This window comes from Poecile atricapillus, chromosome 1 (assembly GCF_030490865.1).
Source record: "Poecile atricapillus isolate bPoeAtr1 chromosome 1, bPoeAtr1.hap1, whole genome shotgun sequence".
Classification (NCBI taxonomy): domain Eukaryota; kingdom Metazoa; phylum Chordata; class Aves; order Passeriformes; family Paridae; genus Poecile; species Poecile atricapillus.
In genome coordinates, this window is record NC_081249.1 from 103,967,314 (window position 1) to 103,987,394 (window position 20,081).

At 58.8% G+C, this 20,081-nt stretch overlaps 2 protein-coding genes across 6 annotated transcripts in view; both read right to left on the minus strand.

The window, feature by feature from the left end:
• Positions 1-6,618, minus strand: part of ARAP1 (ArfGAP with RhoGAP domain, ankyrin repeat and PH domain 1) — a 31,282-nt gene extending 24,664 nt beyond the window's left edge. For 3 of the 5 annotated variants that reach the window (XM_058858247.1, XM_058858255.1, XM_058858228.1), the window contains exons 1-2: positions 5,210-5,294; positions 2,704-3,455 (exon numbers count right to left, since the gene is read on the minus strand). In XM_058858247.1, the coding sequence (XP_058714230.1) occupies positions 2,704-3,377 (674 nt within the window). In that variant the 5' untranslated portion in view covers positions 3,378-3,455; positions 5,210-5,294. Of the gene's footprint in view, positions 1-1,052; positions 1,176-2,703; positions 3,456-5,209; positions 5,295-6,494 lie in introns of those variants that run through there. The other 2 variants (XM_058858238.1, XM_058858263.1) reach the window with 2 other exon arrangements.
• A 6,879-nt stretch (positions 6,619-13,497) lies between these two features.
• On the minus strand, positions 13,498-19,729 carry STARD10 (StAR related lipid transfer domain containing 10). Its single transcript, XM_058864227.1, has 6 exons — positions 19,448-19,729; positions 15,308-15,455; positions 14,989-15,092; positions 14,691-14,808; positions 13,913-13,965; positions 13,498-13,838 (listed from the first exon to the last, which is right to left on the minus strand). The coding sequence occupies exons 1-6, from the start codon at positions 19,628-19,630 to the stop codon at positions 13,611-13,613; spliced, it is 834 nt and encodes a 277-aa protein (XP_058720210.1). The 5' UTR covers positions 19,631-19,729; the 3' UTR covers positions 13,498-13,610.
• Between the last annotated feature and the right edge of the window lie 352 nt (positions 19,730-20,081).

Here is a 20,081-nt window from a genome sequence, read left to right on the forward strand (position 1 = left end):
ATACCACATCTCCTCCATCCACGGGCATGGCCAGGCACCAGCACTGGCCAAAGAGTCATAGAACTGTGGAATGGTTTGGTTGGGAAAGGACTTTAAAGCTTATCTCATGCCATGGGCAGGGTTACCTACAGGTTGCTCCAAGCCCCATCCAACATGGTTTTGAACACTTCCAGGGATGGCGCAGCCACTGCTTCTTTGGGCAGCCTGTGCCAGGGCCTCACCATCCTCACAGGGAAGAATTTCTTAGGAAATTATAGCTCTTTATTTTTAAAATGTTCTCAAAACAAGAATTCACCTATAGTCAATATATTCCTAGCCATACAATTAAAGTAACTTTTGAAATCAATTTTGGGGTTCAACTGGTTAGTTCTGAGCTTCCCAATATATCCATATAATACACCTATAACATTTATGGATGCACAGATATACTCCTACTCCTACATATTCACTACAGCATCAAGATCTATTTGAGAAATATATATGTACACACATACACCCATACATATTCCCTTTTGTCGCTACCAAGCACCAATACATACATGTAATCTATATGTGCATCACAGCACACCAAGTGCCAAGGCGCTATGGCCACCCACAGTATGTCCCACACTGGCACAGCCCCCAAGGCTCTGCCACGGTGACCTCAGAGTCCCCCAAGCCACTGGACATCCTTGTGTCCTGGGTGTGCCGTTCAGCCACCGCCGCCTGGCGAGGCCACAAGCCCACCCCGAGTCCCGCATGCACCTCCCAAGGGAGCCTCATGCACCGCCAGATCCCTCGGGGCAGTGCCAGGGGGGAATCCCGGCCCCCGAGTTCAAGTGCACAGCCTTCGGGGTGCCGTGCCAGGGGGGCAGCGCTTGTTCCGCGGCAGAGCGCCCGTCCCCGGAGCAGCAGGAACTGGAGGACCAACAATGCCTGTGGGTACACAGGCCAGGGCAGGAAACACCGGCTGCAGCCGGCAGCGCTCAATCCCATCTCCAGAATTCCTCCGCCCCGGCCGCCGCCGCCTGTCCCTGTGCACGGCACCGTGCCAGGCGTGTCCCCCTCCCTACCTGGGCAGCTGGCAGGAACCGCGCTGGCAGCGATCGGCAGCACGGGGAGGGCTGGGGGAGCCCGGCGGGGAGCGCAGCTTCTCACCCCGGCACTTCCTGCACCGCAGCAAAACTTCCTGGCGTGTCCGGCACCAAACACTCGGCATGGCCACTAAGAACCCACGGCACAGGCAGCAGCAGAACTCTGGCATGGCTGGCACCAAACACCCAGCACGGATGGCACTAAGCCCGCGGCACAGCTGGTGCCAAACCAGCGTGGCACGTCCAGCACCAAGGCAGCACAGCTTGCACCAAAATGGCAGCCAGTGGCCTCATCGTGCCTGGGTAGCCTCCTGGCCAGGGCAGGATGGAGACTAGCTCCAGGAGGATTTGTGTGACTATCCTGGTGTAGAAATGCAGTGGTGGGAACAGTGCCTGGGGTGCCACGATGGACACTGTTGATCCGGAGTCCAAGGAGTCCCAGGGACAGGTGCTGCCCACCCCATGACATGCCAGCCCCCCACATCGGCTTCCTGAGCCCCCTCCCCAGCTCAGCATCCCAGCCCACTCCCTGCAGGTAGGGTCAGAGCATGGGCAGAGGGATCACCTCCACCCACCTTACCACAAAAACCCCACTGAGACACAGGAATGAGAAGCTGGAGGGGGAGCGCAGCCACCAGCCCTCCCATTCTCATCCTGACTACACGTGGGGTCCCATCCAGCACCATCAGTCAGGACAAACCCAGCCCCACTCCCAGGACCCCCTTAGGGTGCCAGATAGACACCCCAGCTCCAGGAACAAATCCCTTAGAGTCTGTGGGTCCTGGGGAGGTTACGGGGCAGGATTCCTGGGGCAGGGGGGGCACATAGGTTTGCTCACATTCCCCCACCTCAGGAGGGTGCTGGCACCCAGGAGCTCATCTGCCTCCTCCACACTGCACTCCCAGTCCTCACTCCACATCTGCCCACACTCTGCAGGATATGGGAGTGTACTGGGGGGTCAGGACATCAAAGAGGGGGGTGTGCAAGCGCTGCTGTCCCCGAATTCCAGCCTGCTGCCATGTCGTCTGGCCACAGCAGCTGGCAGCAGCTTCACCCCATGCTCCCTGTGTGCTGTGGTTCACTGTCTTGCACCCACTGGTGTCAAGAGTTCTTGAGGCTTCTGCACTGCCTAGATTGCAGATGGGGGCAAGTCAGGGCTCTACATTGTTGTGGAGACTGCACCCCAGCCCATGCCAGGCTGGGGAGACCTGGGTGACAGGGATGATCAGGGTGGATACATCCAGCCACAGCCAAAATAAATATCTCAGTACCCAACCCCCCTGCCAAGGTGCTGGTAGCCCGGGAAAATGTGCTATGGCCTGGGGCAGGGGTATGCCCAGGAGTTGTGCTGGGGTTGGGAGGAGGGTTAGTACCCTCACAGAAAGTGCTGGGATTGGGAAGAGGATTACTACACTCACGGGATGAGCTGGGGCTGGGGCTTACCCCCAGGAGATGTGCTGAGCTCTGGGATGGAGGCACTCCCAGGAGATGGGCTAAGGTCTGGGGAGGGCATAGGTACCCGAGGCAACCCATGTTGTGTCCCTGAGGGTCCCACCCACATCACAGTAGCCCCCCCCCCAGACCTGGCTCCTTGGGGCATTCCCAAGCCCGTGCCCTGCCACCCCCTTACCTCCTCTGGGACACGGCCCTGGGGGGCAGTACGGGGGGACGGTCAGGCAGTGGGGGGCCCTTCAGGCTCTGGCACTTGCTTTCCAGTTGGTGTCTCTTGGCTGGCAGCGGCGGCAATGGGGGTCTCACCCTGCCGTCAGCAGTGGGCTTCTCCCCAAGGGCTGGCGGAGAGGGGTCCTCCAGGGCTGGGAGATGGCTGCAGGATGCAGCGGGGGGCTCAGGGCTGCCCCCCGATAGTGATGGTGAGAACTTCAGGGGGGGGCGGCAGCCCACCCTAGGTGGGATAGGTGGGGGCAGTTGGGTGAAGCTTGCACCCCTCTCTGGCTCCAGCAGTGGGGTCCCACCGGGCACTGGCGGGCAACGGGGCTCCAGCTGCTCCGGCCCTGTTGCAGCGCTCAGGCGGAAGATGTGGCGTTTCATGGGGACAGGTTTACTGGCAGGGGGCTGCTGAGTCCCAGCGGGCGGCGGGGCCTCAACAAGGGCTTTCTGCAACCCCAGGAGGATGCGGCGGCGGTGGCCAGGCAGCAGCACCCCGAGGCGGGTGAGCTCCTCATCTGTCAGAGCTCGGCAGTCCCACACTGACCACAGCTCACTTTGCTGGAAGCTCTCCACATACTGGTCGAGGTGGAGGGCAGACAGCCAGGCAGCCACCGGCAGAGATCCTTCCTCCTCCATGGCAGGGGGCTGGCCACAGAAACCCGCACCACTCAGTGCATCTTCTGTTGCCAGCGAGACTCAGGATGACATCAGGACCTGGGAATGGAGACAACAGGATCAGGACCAGTCCTGAAACACACACCATTTGAAGACTGGAGTCCCAAAACCAACATTCCCAGTGAAGCAACCTGGTTTTCCTATGGCATCCAACCATGCTGTGTCCCCAGGATCACCCAGTCCTGAACTGGGGCCCTGCAGGGGTGTGGAAATGCCACAGTCTTGGTTTAGGCATTGAAATATAGAGGCCATCTGTTTAGAGGTGAAGGCACTGTGAGCCCCCAGCATGGTCCCAGGGGCTCACATTTGGGCTGTGGGACAGAGCAGTAGGGGATTATCCACATTGTGGATAATGAGGGAATCCCAAGGGCAGGGGAACTGTTGGCTGCACCTCAGGGCTGCCACCCTCCAGGATGCAGCTCCCCTGGCTTACAGCAGCAACCCAGGATGGAGTGACACAGACAGCTGGATCCAGAAGGCTGTCCACTCTCCCAGCCTGTCCCCATCACAGCCAGTGGCAGGGTGCTGCTGCTGGAGCCACCAACCCAAACTACACCAAACCCCTCCCCACAGACCTTATGCCCACCATGGCATTGTTCCCAGCTCCAGAGCCCTGTCTGTCTTTGGCATTGCTCTAGCATAGCAGCCTGGAGTGCTGAGAGAGCACCTGTGCACACCTAGCAGAGTGCCCTTGTGGCATCCAGAGCTTGGGACATGGGGGCTCACTTGGTGTCCCAGCTCCTGCAGCAGAACACCCATCACACACCATAGCTGTTGGCAGGGCAAATCCCTGTTATCCCAACAAGCAGCAGATGGGATACCCTGCCCTTCCCACCCACCAGCATCATGGCCTTGGCAGGCTCCAGGCAGGAGGCAGATCCCGTCATGCCGGCACACACAGCACTGCTAGTGACCCCGGCACCATCTTATTTTGGGTTTGCTGGAGGTTTTTTTAGACCTGCTAAGAAAGAGCCAGAGGATTTCCTGGAGCCGTAAATAGGCCAGTCTGATCTGCTGTCAGAGTCACGTTTACTGTGACTCAGGCAGGTCCCAGCCCTCGGCAGCACTTGCGGTTTCAGTGCAAAGTGCACAGCTGAGCAAGGCTCATCCTCGACCCAGCACTAACCAGACACTGCCGAGCCTGAGGCACCATGGGGTCCCCACAGCCAGTGACCCCTACACTTCTAGATACCAGCATTCCAGTGGTGCTGCTGGGATCTGGCAACAGTGCCACTTCCCTCAAACTTCTTGTCACAGTTTGGCTTTACTTCAGGCTCCAAGGACCAAGTGTCCAAGGAAGGAGCAACAGGAACCCAGGGCTGGCTGACCCCTGTGGCTCCTTGCTGGCAGCACCAGAGAAATCAGCAGCATGACAGAAATCAGCAGCACCCAGAACCTTCCCACTGGTCCCAGCAATGCCAACCAGCACCACAAAAATCCCTGAATCAGAATAAATTCTCTCTCCCACCTCCACACCTAGAAAGCCCTCATCTGTTATTGAAAATGGCTAAGTGATGCTGCTGGGTGACACTGCTGTCACCAGATCCCAGTGACGCCAGCACAGGCAGGCTCAACCCCAGCTGGACACTGGCTCTGAAGAAGCAGAGGGAAACACAGTGACACCAGTATGGAGCTCCCACAAATGCCCCCCGTCCTGGCTAGAGCAAAGGAGTCACCACCAGTGCCACCCATTGACACCAGTGCCAACATCCCCAGTTGTTGTCCCAATGCCAGGACATCGATGCAGTGGTGGGGCAGACCTATCAGGAAAGGACAGCTGCACCAGCACTCACCACTGGCACTGTCCCAGCACTATCTGGGGTGGCTGAGGGCCCTCCTTGCTGCTCACCAGGGACAGGGACAAAACTCCAACAAGGGAAGCGCAGGATCTTCGGTGTGCCAGGCTGGCCCTTTGCCCTCACCAAGTAAATCATTCATCAGGCCTTTGCTAGGTTCCCTTCTTCAATCATTAATCATTTAACCTCTGTGCTAAACAAGACAAGGATATTCCAGAAGCAAAACCAACACAGGGAGATGCCGTAACCCATCTGGCTGCTGGGGATCAACCTTCACTGTGGCCCCTGCCAAGCCCAAATCCTCCCAGTGCTGACCCACTGCATTCCTCCCCAGGATTAAGCAACACCACAGGGGCTGTTTTGTAAGAGACTTAAAGGCTGGACAAATGGCGTGAGAAGGGAATGGCAAGGGCTGCCAGCACCCTGGCACTGTGGTGCTGGTGCTCTGGGGGGATAAGTCAGGATGCCAAAATACATGAGGACCAGACCCCTCAGCCCCATCCAAAACCCACACAACCCTCACTCTGCCAGTGCTGGGGATGAAGGATCTGGGGGTGCTTGGTGCTGGTCCCCTTTGTCTGGACCAAGGGGCTCAGCAAACCCCTCTACCCCCAAACTTGGGTACTGGCTGCTTTTCTGGGGGCTCCTGCAGCTACCCCAGCACACCTCAGATGCCTTCAACTCACTCAACACAGCACATTTGAGATGCATTTCTTCCCTCAGCCGAGCTGAGCATCCTGGCCCAGGCAGAAGCCCCCCATGATGCATGGGCGTGCCCACCCTCTGCCCACTGCATCCCACCACTGCTCTCAGGGCTTCCCAGCCCTCAGATGGGGCACTAATGAGGGCTGGGCTTGTTCAGTTAAGGAGCTGTGTATGACATGGAGGCTATGGGCTCTGACTGGGAGTGACAGGCAAGCTCCCTTCACTGGCCCCAGATTCCTCCAGGTAATCAGTGTTACCGCTAACGAGGTGCCAGGGATGGAGTAGGGTGACTAGGGCCATCAGTATGTCACTGACAGAGCTGCACTCAGCACCCAAGCACCAGGTAATAAAGTGGTGGCCATCCCACAGCTCTTCCCTGCCTGTCCCTTTGATGGGACCCAGGATAATGGCCATGAGCCAGGAAAATCCAGCATAGGAGCCCTGTTAGGTGTCTGGCACCCACTTGATTGATCTAGTTCCCATTGCAATTCCTCCTCCAATGTAGGCAAACCCTGCCTACACCCCATGTTCCCCTTCCCCAGGTCTGTGGGCTCATTAATCAAGGAGAGATAATTACCAGAACATGGTCCCTCAGCTCAGCAGAAGGAGGTGGCCGGCCTGCCTGTGGTCCAGCTGGAGTGGTGGAGGTTTGCCCAGGGGTCTCTGCCGGCCCCAGTACTTCCTCAAACACCACCTCAGCAATAGGAAGTTTTCAGAAAGCCAAGCAGAGTTCTGAGCTGGGATGTGGTGCAATATCCACCCCAGGCCCCAGCAGAACTGTAAGGCCTCAGTGTGGTGATGCACCAACCACAGCCGCCATAGGGGACAAGAAGGCCGGATCCTGAGGCGGTGAGAGCCCTGGGTGACAGAAGGACGGGGCAGGGCTTTCAGCAGGAGAGGAAGGAAGAGACAGGCAGGGTGATGTCTGGGAAGTGAGAGCTCACCACTAGTGCGGCAGGAACCAGCTACCAAGGACGGGCTATTGTGGGGCAGCAGGAGAAGCCTGCTGGCCACTGGCCAGAAAGGGACAAGCAGGCTGCCGTGTCCCGCCACCCCAGGACCCCTGTGGATTCCCATGGAGGGCAGTAAGCTGTTACCCACCAGGGTTCCTGTGGCCACAGGGGACAAAGCCAGGAGGCAGAAGGACCTGTGGGAACAGGGCTGGCCACCAGTGGCAGGGGACTCCTCAGTCGCCATGCTCCAGCAGCACTGGGCAACCGGTCTCACACCACAGCAATTTTTACCTTTTCCTGCCTAAATTAAGGACAGATCATCAGACAAGGGGCCATGGCCATCCAGAATGAGGCCAATGCCACCAGTGTCCCTGCTGGATCCAGGGGGTGAATGTGATGTCCCCAACAGACCTGCCAGGGCTACCGCGGATTCCCCGCCCAGCTGGAAATCGAAACCCTGAAACTGCCCAAGCAGAATCCTCAGCAAGCAGAAAATACCCCAAAGCAAATGAAGAGTCCCAGGACAGCACCCAGCACCCCACAGACCCCTTCCCACCCAAACCCTCCAGACTCCACCTCAGTGGGTGCCCATCTGCTCAGCAGAGCCCAAGGTCTTCCTTCCTGGGAGGGTGAAGTTTTTTCATTTTCAAGATCTTCTCAGTCAAAGAAATTGCAAATGATATTCAAACCTCCCAGGTGCTGTTCAGGGATCAAGTTCAGGCTTGCAGAATCACAATCCAGAGGTGGAATTGCCTCTCTGGAGCCTCCTCCCTCTGCCCTGAGTTACCATTTCCAGACGGTTCATGTGCAGAAGCCAGAGGGTGCCTGGCCCCCTGCTCGGGGGCCTGAGGGCTCACACACACACCAGGGTGTGCCCTAACATGGGAACCACCCTGAGCCGGTTCTGTGTGCAGATGGAGGGTGTGCTTAGAGGTTAGAAGGTGGGCAGTGATGAGATGGGTGAGAAGCCAGGGACAAGGGGGCAGGAAAACTAAGGGCTCTTCATTTCCCCAAGGTCCCACCTGCATTCTCCTTCCCCCCATGAAAGTAAACCTGGGAAGATGAAACATGTCCCAGGCTGTGGCACCAACAAACAGATGAGTTTCCCAGCATTCCCTTCCAGAGCATTGCTGCCTGCTTCACAAATCTAGCCAGAAAAGGGGCAAATACAGCCAGAAATGAGCAAATCCAGTCAAAAAAGCAGTAAATCCAAGCAGAAATGAGAAAATCCAGCCAGAAAACAGGTAAATATATCTGACAGTGCTGTTGCTACCCACTGAGTTTCACTGGAATGCTCTCAGCTCCTGACACACTTTATGGAAGCTGCCAGCAAATTAGGTCAGGAAGCCAAACCTCACATGCACAGCCACCCCAGAGGAGCCCAAATGTCCCAGGGTCTGGCGATGCTGGGGGAGGGGTCTGTGCCAACAGCTTGGCTGCAGAGGATGGGTCCCTGATGTGTCCCCCTGAGAAGCATGGCACCTCCTTCCTCCATGAGAAATCAGCCCCATCACCCAACATCCAGCACTGAAACCATGCAGGTCCCTGTTTCACTTTCCCGTAAGTGGGAAGTGAAAGTGTCATGGGAAAGGGGTGACCCCTCCAGCTGTGGAAGGGGTGTCCCCTTTTCCAACCCTGATGCCCTCCCGCCTCCTCTTCATGCTCATTGGGGTGCAACTCTACCCCATGCACAGGCCCTGTCCCCAGCAGCAGGGTCACACCATACCAGGGCCACCCCTTGGATCCCCCTGGCCACCACAGCACTGCAGACAAGCCAAGCCAAGCCAGGGGATGCTGCAGCAGGGACAGAAGTACAGGGATTGACAACCGCATGCACCCACCCCCACTTTGCAAAAACCTTTCTACGCAGCCAGGCTCTCCCTCACTTGCAGATTTCGGGGGCCCATCTGCCAAGTTTCCCTAAGCATCAACCTCCCCACCACCAGAGTTCTGCCACAGGAGCTGCATCACTCCCTACATGGGGAGTATTACTCCCTGCCTCCCATGAGACACCCCCAAAATCTCAAGGGCTCACCTTGTTCTGAGGCTAAGTTCTGGCAGCAAACGCCTCCTCAGTATTGCTCTAAATATCCCTATCCCTGATGTCCTGGCTGTGACCCATAACAATGCATCCCCAGTAGCTCCTGGAGCACCCCCAGAAAACCACTATCAGCTCTTGGAGGAGCTTTCCTTGCTACCTTCCTCCCAGAATAGTCACCCACCCCCAGCACTCAGCTCTGTGCCTCCAAAAATTGGCTTTTGGGGCTGAACCCACAAATTAAAATTGCTGTCCCTGCAATGGTGCTAGACCTAGGAACCCCCCGTGCAGGTGCAGCCCCTGGGCACCCCAAACACCAACTCGATGGCCCCAGCAGTGTGAAAGTGTCCCATGGAACCAGCTTGTCATTACTGGAAGACAAAGCAACCACCATCCAAGTTCCAGTTTCACAGCACTTGTAAAGCTCCAGGCCTCACCAGACTGGGAAGCAAGTGAGGAAGAGGAGGAGGAAAGCAAGGGAAGCCCACTACCAGCATCATCTGGCATCTGGGTGCTATTGGTGGTGGTTGCTGTGGCACAGGCACTGCTGGTAGGGGCCCTGGAACGGCTGGAGCTGACGCCGGTTTTTGGCCATGAATGGGGACATGCCAGATCCCCAGCAGAAAACAAATCTGCCAGCTGGACCCTCAGCTTCACCCCCAGCATCAGCAGCACAACCACCCAGTGTTCCCCAACATGTCCCTCACCCCAGCCAGGCAGTAGGACCCCTGCAGTGGCACAGGAAGGAGGGCTATCAGCAATGCCAGGGCTCCCTGGAGACTGGGACTGAGCTAGGTTATACTGGGGTTGAGCTGGGGTCTGCTGTGGGGAGCTGGGGTTAAACTGAGGTTAAGGTAAGATGTGCTGGTATTGAGCTGGGAAGTGTTGGGGTGAATTGGAATATACTGGGGAGGAGCTGGGATGTGCTGGGGGAGCTGGGGAGTACTGGGATTAAACTGGGACGAGCTGGGTTTGAGCTGTGCTGTGCTCAGGTGAACTGGGGTATATTGAGGTTCAGTGGGGGTGTGCTGGTTATAAATTTGGGTCAGCTTGGGGCAGCTGGGAAGGTACCTGGGGAACACCAGAGTTCAACTGGAGTGTACTGGGGTTGAGCTGGGATTGAACTCGGGTGTGCTGGGGGTGAGCTGGTGTCTGCCGGGAGTGAACTGGGGTCTGCTGGGGGGAAGCTGGAGCACGCTGGAATTGAAGCAGGGTTGAGCTGAGATGTATTGGGATTGCGGTGGGGTGCTCTGGGGGTGAACTGGAACTGGAGCATGTTGCGGTTGAGATAAAATGTGCTGAGAGCGAGCTGGGGCATACTGGATATTGGTTGGGGAGTACTGGGGCTGAGCTGGGGTATACTGGGTTTAATCTGGGGCATGAGTGCCTAATCGCGGGGGGGAAGGGGGGATGGCACACCGCTGTTGCAGCCGAGCAGGGGAACAATCCGTACTCCCCCCACCACCCCAGCAGCTCCCAGTACCCCCGGTGCCGCCCCCCCCACCCCAGCACTGTGTGCCCAGAGACCCACAGAAGCACGTGGAAAGGAACACGACCTCCCCCAGGAGAGAAACCCTGGCTGAGGAGGTGGAGTGCCCCCCCGAACCCCCACCCGAGCTGGGGTTGCCCCTGCAGCCCCCCTGGAGCACCCGGTACCTCTGTCTGCTGGCAGCGGCAGCTCCCGGAGGATGCCGGGGCGCTTCCCGGGGCGGGGGCACTCAGGGCCCCCCTTGCCAGGCCCAGGCTTGTTCCCGCACGGAGCTTTGGCTGCCTCATGGAAACAGGATTCAAGGGGAAGACTGCCAGGACTTTCCCCAAAAAATAATAAATGGGTTGTGTGGGGGGTTCTTGCCTCCCCACACGATTCCCAAGGTCTTGGTGGGGGGTAAGAAGGAGAGTGGGAGGGCTTGGGGACACGGAGGGGATGTGGGGTGTCCATGGCCAGCCCTCACGGCTGCCCAGCCTGGGACAATGGTCCTTTCATCCCGGCGCTCAGGGACCGGGACACGCTGGCTGCCTGCTCCGGGGGTGGGAAGGCCCCCCCGCTCGGCCCCTCGCCCACGCGAGGACACGGGCAGGAGGGGCCATGGCTCAGCCCCACAGTCGGGGTATGGTGCTCGGTGGGGCTCAGCCAGGGGGACGGTGTGAAATATCCCGAAAAGCTCCTCTATTGCCCGCATCCCCCCTACTCGCGGAATTGCCACTCCCCCAGTCCATCGCAGCCGCCCGCTTCCCCTATCCCACTCCCCGGAGCCATCACATCCCCCACGTTATCCCATCCTGCTTCCCAGAATCATCACATGCCCCTGCTCTCCTATCCCGGACCCTCGGGTCCATGCGGGAATACTCTCCCAGAGCCTTTGGCAGAGAATGAGGGTGCCATGGCCTTACCCGGTCGGGGGGTGTCACAAAACAAAGTGCTGAGATCCCAGGGGCCAGCAGCAGTGCCCCAGCCTGATCCCTGAAGGGCTGAAGCCTCGTAGTCCTTCCCAGCAGCATTTCAGGGATCACCCATGTCAGTATCTGAGAATGTCCCCAGCACAATCCTGAGATCACTGCCCCCCTCCACATATCCTACCTGAGCCCCAGCTCTTCTCAACCCCTCTGGCATCAGGCATGTGCCAGAGCATTTTCCACTTCCTTTGGAGCCGTTTTCTCTCTCCAGTACCGCAACTCTGGGTCTCCGGCTGTACCTCTCAGAGCTGACAGACCTAAACCCTCCCCACGAGGGGCTTTACCCCATCACCTGCCCTGCTACATGTCCCCCTGGCTCCAGAGCCACTGCAGTATGTCCTGTATCCAGTTCAGCTCCATTTTCAACCTGCCAGGGAGGGGGGTGGTGGCCAGGTTCCTTTTTAATTGGGTTCTATTTTTAATTGGGATCAGTGCAGGAGAGTGGGAGGGGGCAGAGGGTGTGGTGGGTGGAAATTAACAGGAGAAATGAGAAGCAAGTCCCTAGTGCCCACCCCAGCCCCACAGGTGACAGAGACACAGACACAGAGAATGGCACACACTGGACAATGCCAGCCACCAAGACCCTGCTGGGGTGCAGAGAAAGGCTGAGGCCTGCTGAGGTGTTGGGGTGCCAGAGCACTAGGAGGCCAGAAGTGGGGTGCACAAGCAGAAGGAGGAGCAGGAGATGAGTCCTGGGGCTCCACAAAGGGCCCACAATCCCGGGGAGTGTCAGCTCTCTTCCCCAGGATTCTGGAGAAGCCAGAATGTATCCCCACAGAGTGCCCCCAAAGTTCACCACCCAGTCTCCTCTCCAGAAATGCTTTTGGGAGAAATGTACTGGTGGTACTGGCTTGGCTGAGACTGTGGGAAAACCAGCTACGAGGGTGTGTAGCCTCGTCCCCAGTTAGTGAGTGCCCAGTGCAAATTCAGTTTAGGGATTTCTCCATCACCCTCTGGTGGCACCACCATCACTCACAGCCTCCATGGAGGTCCTCACAACACCTGAGGGTCCCACCACCACCCACCATGAGCAGGGAGCCCCTGCCTGAGCGCACTATGGGGACAGGGATGGCTCCCAAAGGACCGAGGTGGGACAGAGGCTGAGTCCCTCTGGTGATTTAATTATTTTATTCCTAAATAATCAGCTCCGGTACAAGGTACAAAATCTCCCATCTCCCTGTGCACCCCCAGAAAAGGAGAGGGCAGGAGCATGGCCAAAGACCAGCTTCCAAACCCCCAGTCAAGGCCTCAAATTCCAGTGGAGGGAGGGTTCAGACACCCAGCTTGGAAAGGGTCCCCATCCTGGAAAGGCGAGGGAGGAGACAGGAGCCTTCAGAGACCCACGGAACATCTGGGGGTGCCAGGAGCTCCCCCAAGTCCTCCCAATGTACCTGAAGATGCTGGGAGCCCCCAGAGACACTCAGCACACCTGGAGGTGCAAACTTACCCCAAAACTTCCCCCAAACAAACCTGAAGATGCCGAGAGCCTGTAAGATGCCCCCCAATGTGTATGGAGATCCAAGGAGCCCCCAAAACACCCACCACAGCACATTTGGAGGTGCCATGAGCCCCCCAACTCCTCCCACATGCCTGAAGGTAAGACCAGAATATCCCCTCCAACATGCTGGAGGTGCCAGGAGCCTAGAAGCTTCCCCTCTACATGCTTGGAGATGCCAAAAAACCCCAAAGGCCCTCCTTCCCAGCATGCCAGGAGGTGCCAGGAGCCCCCCAAAATCCCTCTGCATAACCACAGGTGCAGGCAAGTGCCCAAGCACCCCCTGGAGGTCTGCTGAGGGTGGGGATCCCATGGGATGAAGGCAGTTCTGTTGGACCACAACAGAGATGAGGAGCAAGGATGGGGGGCAGAGGAGGAGCGCAGTGGAAGGGTCTCCAGGGCTGAGGAGCAGGCACAGGGCTGCCCTTTTCCTCTGCTCCCCGAGAAGCTGAAGGACACTTTGGGTTTGCCACCAATAGGGACAATACTGATGTCCCACGAGGGTTAAGTGACCAGACAACCTCCAGCTTCCCACCCTGGGGGACCCACTATGTCCCTGCTGTCCCCACACAGGGGTACAACAATGGGGGGGGGTCCCCCTGAACCCAAAGTGGGGGTGCATGTGTACAGGTGTGTGAGATAGAGACACAAACCATGTTGGAAGTGGGTGGGGGAATGGGGAGAGGAGCCCCCAGTGGGGCACATGTCAGGCTGTCCTAGCCAGGGGAACAAGCAGAGGAGCTCCCAGGGGAATCAGGTCAGGCTGTCCTCGTCACTGCCCTCGCCACGGTCCTCCTTGCTCTCGGCCAGGGAGCTCTCATCAATGTTTTCCAGGGAATCTGCATGCTGGAGAGAGAGCTCGGAGAGTGCCAAGGCTGGGAGTCGGCTCTGCTCCGGGTATAGCCAGGGCTTGAAGTGAGGGTCATGCTTCTGCTTCCACTCAGGGTACTTGAGGCATGCCTTGTACATTTTCTTCATCGCCTGGGAGGAAGAGTGAGATGGGCACAGAGACCCCTTGCTACCACACCAGACCCACCCCAGTGCCACAAACTCACCTTGGGAGCCAGGAACTGGGAAGATTTGTTCACCACCCACTTTGGTAAAGAACCTGGAGAGAAGGGAAGGGTGGCTGGGAGTGGGACCCCCAGCATCCCCCAGGTGCCTGAAAACCAGGACCCCCACGGTACTCTCAATGGGGACATGTGGCTGGAGAGAGGGAACAGGGTTCTCTATCCATACTGCTCTCTGCTCTTGCAGAGGTCAAAAACAGTGATTTCAGCATTTTAGGTCCCTCTTCAACCCCCAAAAATAGAAGATTTCAAGAGAACAGACCCAAGATGTTTTCTCCTGATGTTGCTCCATGCTCTGTGTCTGGCTCTGGCTGCATCCCGAGATGCTCCTGCTGATAAGCTCTTCCAAGCCCACTTCGAGCATATCTACAGGTCCTCCTGAACTCCCCTGAGCTCAACCTGAGACTTACTGAAGCCCTGCTACTGACCCTGCCCTGAAGTCCCAGAGCCCCACCTGAATCCCCACTGAGCTGCCCCCTGCCCAACCTGAGCTCCCACTGAGCCCCCATTAAATCCAAGTGAGTGCCCATTCAGCCCTCCCACAGCCCACCTGAGCCCCCCAAGCTATTCTTGAGCCCCCACTGAGCCCAAAGCCCCTATTAAGCCCCAACAGAAGCCACCCTGAACTCCCAATGAGCCTACACTGAGAACCCATGAGACCCCCACTAAGCCTGCCCTGAGTTCCCCCAAGACCCCACTGACATGAGGGAAAGACTTGAGGGTGTTGAGCCCCAGGGCACAGAGCTGGGGGTTCCTTTCTTACCTTTGGGGTCTACCTGTGCCAGGTAGGTGATGGTGCAGCTCTTGGTGCCCGTCCCCTCGATCAAGTAGCCTGTCTGGATGGAGACTGCCCGTACCATGTCCTTGCGGGGTGGGTATTTCTGTGGTGGGGAACAAGGAGGAAACATGAGTCAGTGGCAGGGGAGGTGGGGTACAGCAGACACCAGCCAAAAGCTGGGCTGTCATGACCCCCTCAACTCTCCAACCTATTCCCCCAAGCTCTGAGTGAGCCCCAGCCCCAACCCAACACCACAGGACCCCTGGTGCCCGGCTAAACTCACAGGATGCTTGACAGAGTAGTTCATGATGATGTAGTCAGAGCCCATGGGCAGCCAGGAGCGGAGTGTGACCACGTCCCGGTTCTTCAGGGGCTTGGGACACCTCCCTAGGGACAGCACCGGATGGGATGTTCCAGAGTGAGACACCCACCTTTAAATATGGGATGCCCTCCAAATCCCCCCAGACTGGTATCCAGGCTCCTCCCCTTCAATACCAGACACCATGGATCCCCCAGATGCCAAACCCAAGGGTGGAGTGGTAGCAGCCCTGGGGTTCAGCCCTCCCCCAGGACCACCCAGATCCCCCCAGCCCCCTCCTCACAGGCGTAGTAGCCCACATCGGAGTTGGCCGTCAGCCTCCCGATGTCAAAGGTCTCGATGACATTGGTGTCCCACTTCTTGCGGTACTCGATGTCATGGAGCACGTCGTAGAGCGTCTCTGCCGGCACGTCCCTGCACTCCATCCTGCACTGCAAGGCAGGGGGCATGAGAGACACACCAAGGGCCCCCAGGGTGGGACAGTGGCCATGGGGACCCCATGGCAGGTCAGCTGTGGAGACCCCCATAGGATGGCAGTGGGGACCTCGTGGTGGGAGGATGGCCATTGGGACCCCCAGATGGGAAGGTGGCTGTGGGGAACTCATAAGAGGACAGCAGTGGGGACCCTCAGGCAGGAGGGAGGCAGTGGGGACCCCTGGGTGAGAGAGCAGCCATGGGGACCCCCAAGTGGGAAGGCAGCTGTGGGAAGTCCCAATGAGCAGGGGGGAGTGGTGCCTCCTCTCAGATTTAAAACAAAAAAAAAATCAACACAACCTCCTCCAAGAAGACCTGGATTCCAACCAGCAGCTCAGTTTTCCACCCAGAGCCACCCCATAGCACAGGCATGCAGGGCCTCATGGCAGCGTGGAGCTGAGTCCTGGGTACTAGGGTACCCTGTTTCCCACCTGCCCCCCTCCCCATCACTGTGGATGTGCTCCCCTCTAAGCAGCATCCCTGCACAGGGGAGCTGGGGGGAGCCAGTATGTGGGGCTCTGCCTGGTGCCTCAGGGCAGCATGGATCACACAGAAGGGGTTGCGGGGTGCAGAGTGGGGACCTGCTCCATAACCATGGCAGCCAGATCCAGGGAAGGCAAGGAGACAAGGAGAAAGGAGAAGGTGAGGGCAGCTACCCCTGTAGCAGGGATGCCATCTGCTGAGCTCAAGGGTGCTAGATCCAAGCATAGGGCAAAGAGCAGCCAGCGGCCTGTTCCTGGGAATGCCACCGGCTCCTGTTTTTCCCCAGGGATGGTACCAGCTCTTCCTGCACCCCATACCCTGCAGTTCAGGATTTAGGGGTTGCCCCAGCACATGGTACTAGAGACCCCCCCAGCCCTGGGAAGGGGCACAGAAGCACCCAGCAATGGGGCACAGCCTCATGTGGCCCCTTGGTGGGATACAGCCATGGAGCCTGTTCCCCCACAGCACTCATCCTCAATCCCATCCTTGCCCCACAGAGCCCACCCCCACACTGCTCATCCTCAACCCCACAGACCCATCCCTGCCCCATGGAGCCTGTCCCCAACCTCACAGTGCTTATCTTCAATCTCAGAGGCTCATGCCTGCTCCACAGAGCCCATCTCCAGCTCCTCCATTCACCCAAAAACTTGTCTGGGAACACCTGCAGGGCAGTTTAGGGGAGAGCCTGCCTGGATGACTTGCTTGGAGAACCCTTGCTCCCACCTGCACCCAGGCCAGCCGCACCATGCTCAGGTGGATTATTCCCAGAGCAGCAAGGCTGGTCAAGCCAGTAGTGCAGGACCTGCCCTGCAGGTGACTCACATGCCGGGGGGGGTGCTAGGGGGGTCGCAGCAGGAGAGGGGATGGTGCCACCTGGGAAGCGCCCGGAAACGCACGCCCCAACCCTGAGTCAATATTGACTAATGGGGTGAGGAGGAGGAGAAGGAGAAGGAGGAGGAAGAGATTAAGTCCCCAGGGCTGAGGTTATGCTGTGCCCAAGGGAACATAGAATGAGTGCCAGACTGTGGGACAGAAGCAGATTCAAAGGGGAGACCCACCACCCCTGCCTGGAGCAGTGGTGAGGGCACCAAGGGGGTCTCCAAGCTCAGCCTCATTGGTGGCTTCACCCCAGATCCTTCCGCTGCATCCTACAGGATGGCTCCTGGCCATCTTTTGGGAACAGCCCATTTAGAGAGGAAAACATTTTCCCTGGGAGATCTCAGATGCCCAGACACCAACTCACTGCCCCACTGGGTAGGATGGGGTGTCCTGGCTGGGCTACCCCAACCCGTAGCCAGTCCCAAGGCCACCAAATGTCCCACCGAGAAATCAGCCATGGCGCCAACTTGTTCCCAGACTCCAGAAAACAGGTTAGACGGGAGCTGCATCCCTAATGGAGGGGGGCGGGGAGGAGGGGGCGGCAGCCTCAAAGCAGGGCGAGACCTTCAGGTTCCACTTAACTAGGCAAGGAATGCAGGAGGAATCCAGGATAAATTTAGGGGAAACCAGCTGTGGGAAGCTGCAGAGAATCACCAGCACCCACGCAGAGACCCCCAGTGTGAGTGGCAAACCCCTGGGCTTCACCTTGCCGTGCCACATCAGCAATGACGTATGTGTCCATGCCTTCAAAATCCAGCAGGAGCATCTGATCCTGGGAGGGATGGTAGCCCTGGGTGCTGCTGGGAACCATGACATGGGGACAAGTACAGCTACCCCACAGGGTCTCCAATACCCAGTGGCACATGGAATCAACACATTAAGACACAGCAGGACCTTTCCGAGCAGAATTTTTCCAGGAGGGCATGGAAAGGGGCAGGACCTGGCTCAGCGATCCCCAGAGGCAAAAGACAGCTCCAGGTGCTGTGGTGGGAGCAGCCGTGCCAGGACATCCTGGAGTGGGCTGGGTCCCTGCCATGCCAACGTGGCACACTGGGATTGTGGAACAGGCAGGGGACGCACCCAAACGCCACCTCAGCCCAGGGGATGTTTTGGGATGCAACCCCCAAGAGCAAGCAGCAGGGCTGGGGGACACAAGGAGCTTGGGGTGGGGGGGGTCAAGATGAACTGTCCCACAGAGCCATGCCACTGCCATTACTCCTGGATGCCACAGTGATGGATGTTCTGCATCCCACCCACCACTGGTACCCACCTCTGTGGGGATGGGCTAGGGTGAAAGTGGCATCAGTGACTCCCTACACCCTAGAGACCACCATCCCCCCTCCCAGGGCTCACTGCTGCCACCAGGGCACAACGGGGACCTGTTCCTGGGTCACAGCAGCCCAAACGTCCCCAGCACGCTACGGTGGAAGCAACCCAGCGGTTCCATGGCAGGACCAGGGCACAGCCAGTGCCAGTGCCCCAGGGACAGGTTTCCCCATCAGTGCCAGTGCCAACTGCTCGCATGGCTGCTGCAGAGCAGTGTGTGAGCAGGCCACATCATCACTGCTGCCACCGTCGTCACTGCTGCCACCGTCACCACCACCACCACCACCACCCGGGCTTGACACCACGGCAAGGGCAATGCCACCCACTACACTAGGACAGCCTCATGGAGGTGCCACCAGGGACAGGGACACCAGCCAGAGACTCCTGTGTAACCCCATCTGGACACTGCTCCTGTCTCAAGTTGTCCCTTGGAATCCTGGTGTCCCCACTTTGCCAGAGGGAAGAGCCAGGATGAGCATGCACCTGCCTCTGCCAGCACCATGGCACCAAGACAGAAGGGACCCACGGGGAAATGCAATGGGGACACAGGGAGCTCTGGGCAAGGGTGACAAGCCCAGTAATAGCAGACCAGTGGCTGCAGGCTCTAAGGAATCCCCCAGTCCAGCCCTGGTGTGCGGCAAGCATGGGAGGTGCATTCCCAATGGGTGAAGTGGGGAGAAGCAGGACCCATGGCCCCACACACCCTGGGGATTCCTAGCTGTCCCTGGCTGAGCCCCCAGTCCCCCCTGCACAGCCCTCAGGGGTGTCTACTTGTCCCTGGCTCGGCCCTGGAGTTGCGTTTGTCCTAGGGTCCCCACTCCCCCCTAGACTTCCCATTTGTCCTGGTGCACCAGCTAACCCCACCTGTCCTGGGGTCCCTGCTGGCCATCAGGGGCCAGCTCGGCCAAGTCCCCACTCGCCCCAAGGCTCTGCATCACCTGAGGGACCCAAGTAATCCCTGGGATTCCCACTCACTCCTGGTTGGTGGATCAACTCCCGAGTTCCCACTCACTATAGGGTCCCCAGTCCCCTTTCACTGTGGGGTCCCCGCTCCTTCCCCACAAGCACAAGGTGCAGCATCGCCCCAGGGTCCCTCCTGCCTCCAGGTCCCCGGCAGGGTCACCGCGCCACCCTCTTGCCGCCGGGTACGCCAGTCCCGGGGTGATGCCGGGGCGGGGGGATCTCACCGCGGACCGGGGGTGCCCAGGGTGGGTGGGGATGTCTCACCGTGTACCAGGGTGTGCCGGGCGGGAGGTCTCACCTTGATCTTGTGGAGGGCGCGCTCGGGCTCCAGCAGCTGCACCCAGACTCCCACCCCGCCCTTGCTGTAGGTGAGGCTCCAGCCGCGCTCCGACTCGCACTGCGCCCGGAACGCCCCGAAGTCCCGGTCGTCGGGGATCTGCACGCTGTCGCGACCCGACATGCCGCCGTCGTGACCCGACATGGCCCCGGAACGCCCGCCGGTGCCGGTGCCGGTGGCGCGGGAGGTGCCAGCCCCTACGGCGGCATTACGGGGCGCGGGGCGCGATGGGACCGGGAGAGGCGGGCCGGGGGCGGGGCCGGGGCGGGAAGCACCGAGGGGCGGGAGCGGGGGGAGACCGGCGAGAAAACAGGGGCGACCGGGAGCTCCGGGAGCAAGGGCAGGCCGAGGCAGAGCGGAGCAGCCCAGGTTGGCGGGGTACCGGGAGCAGCTGGAGGACACGGGTGCAGAGAGTTGTGGCACTTGCAGGGATACCTGCGCTGTGTGCCAGGGAAGGTTTAGGTTGGATATTAGGGAAATTTCTTCACTGAAAGGGTTGTCCAGCCCTGGCACTGGTGGAGTCCCTATCTCCGGAGAGGTTTAAAAGAACATGTAGCTGTGGCATGTGAGGACATGGGTTAGTAGCGGCCTTGTC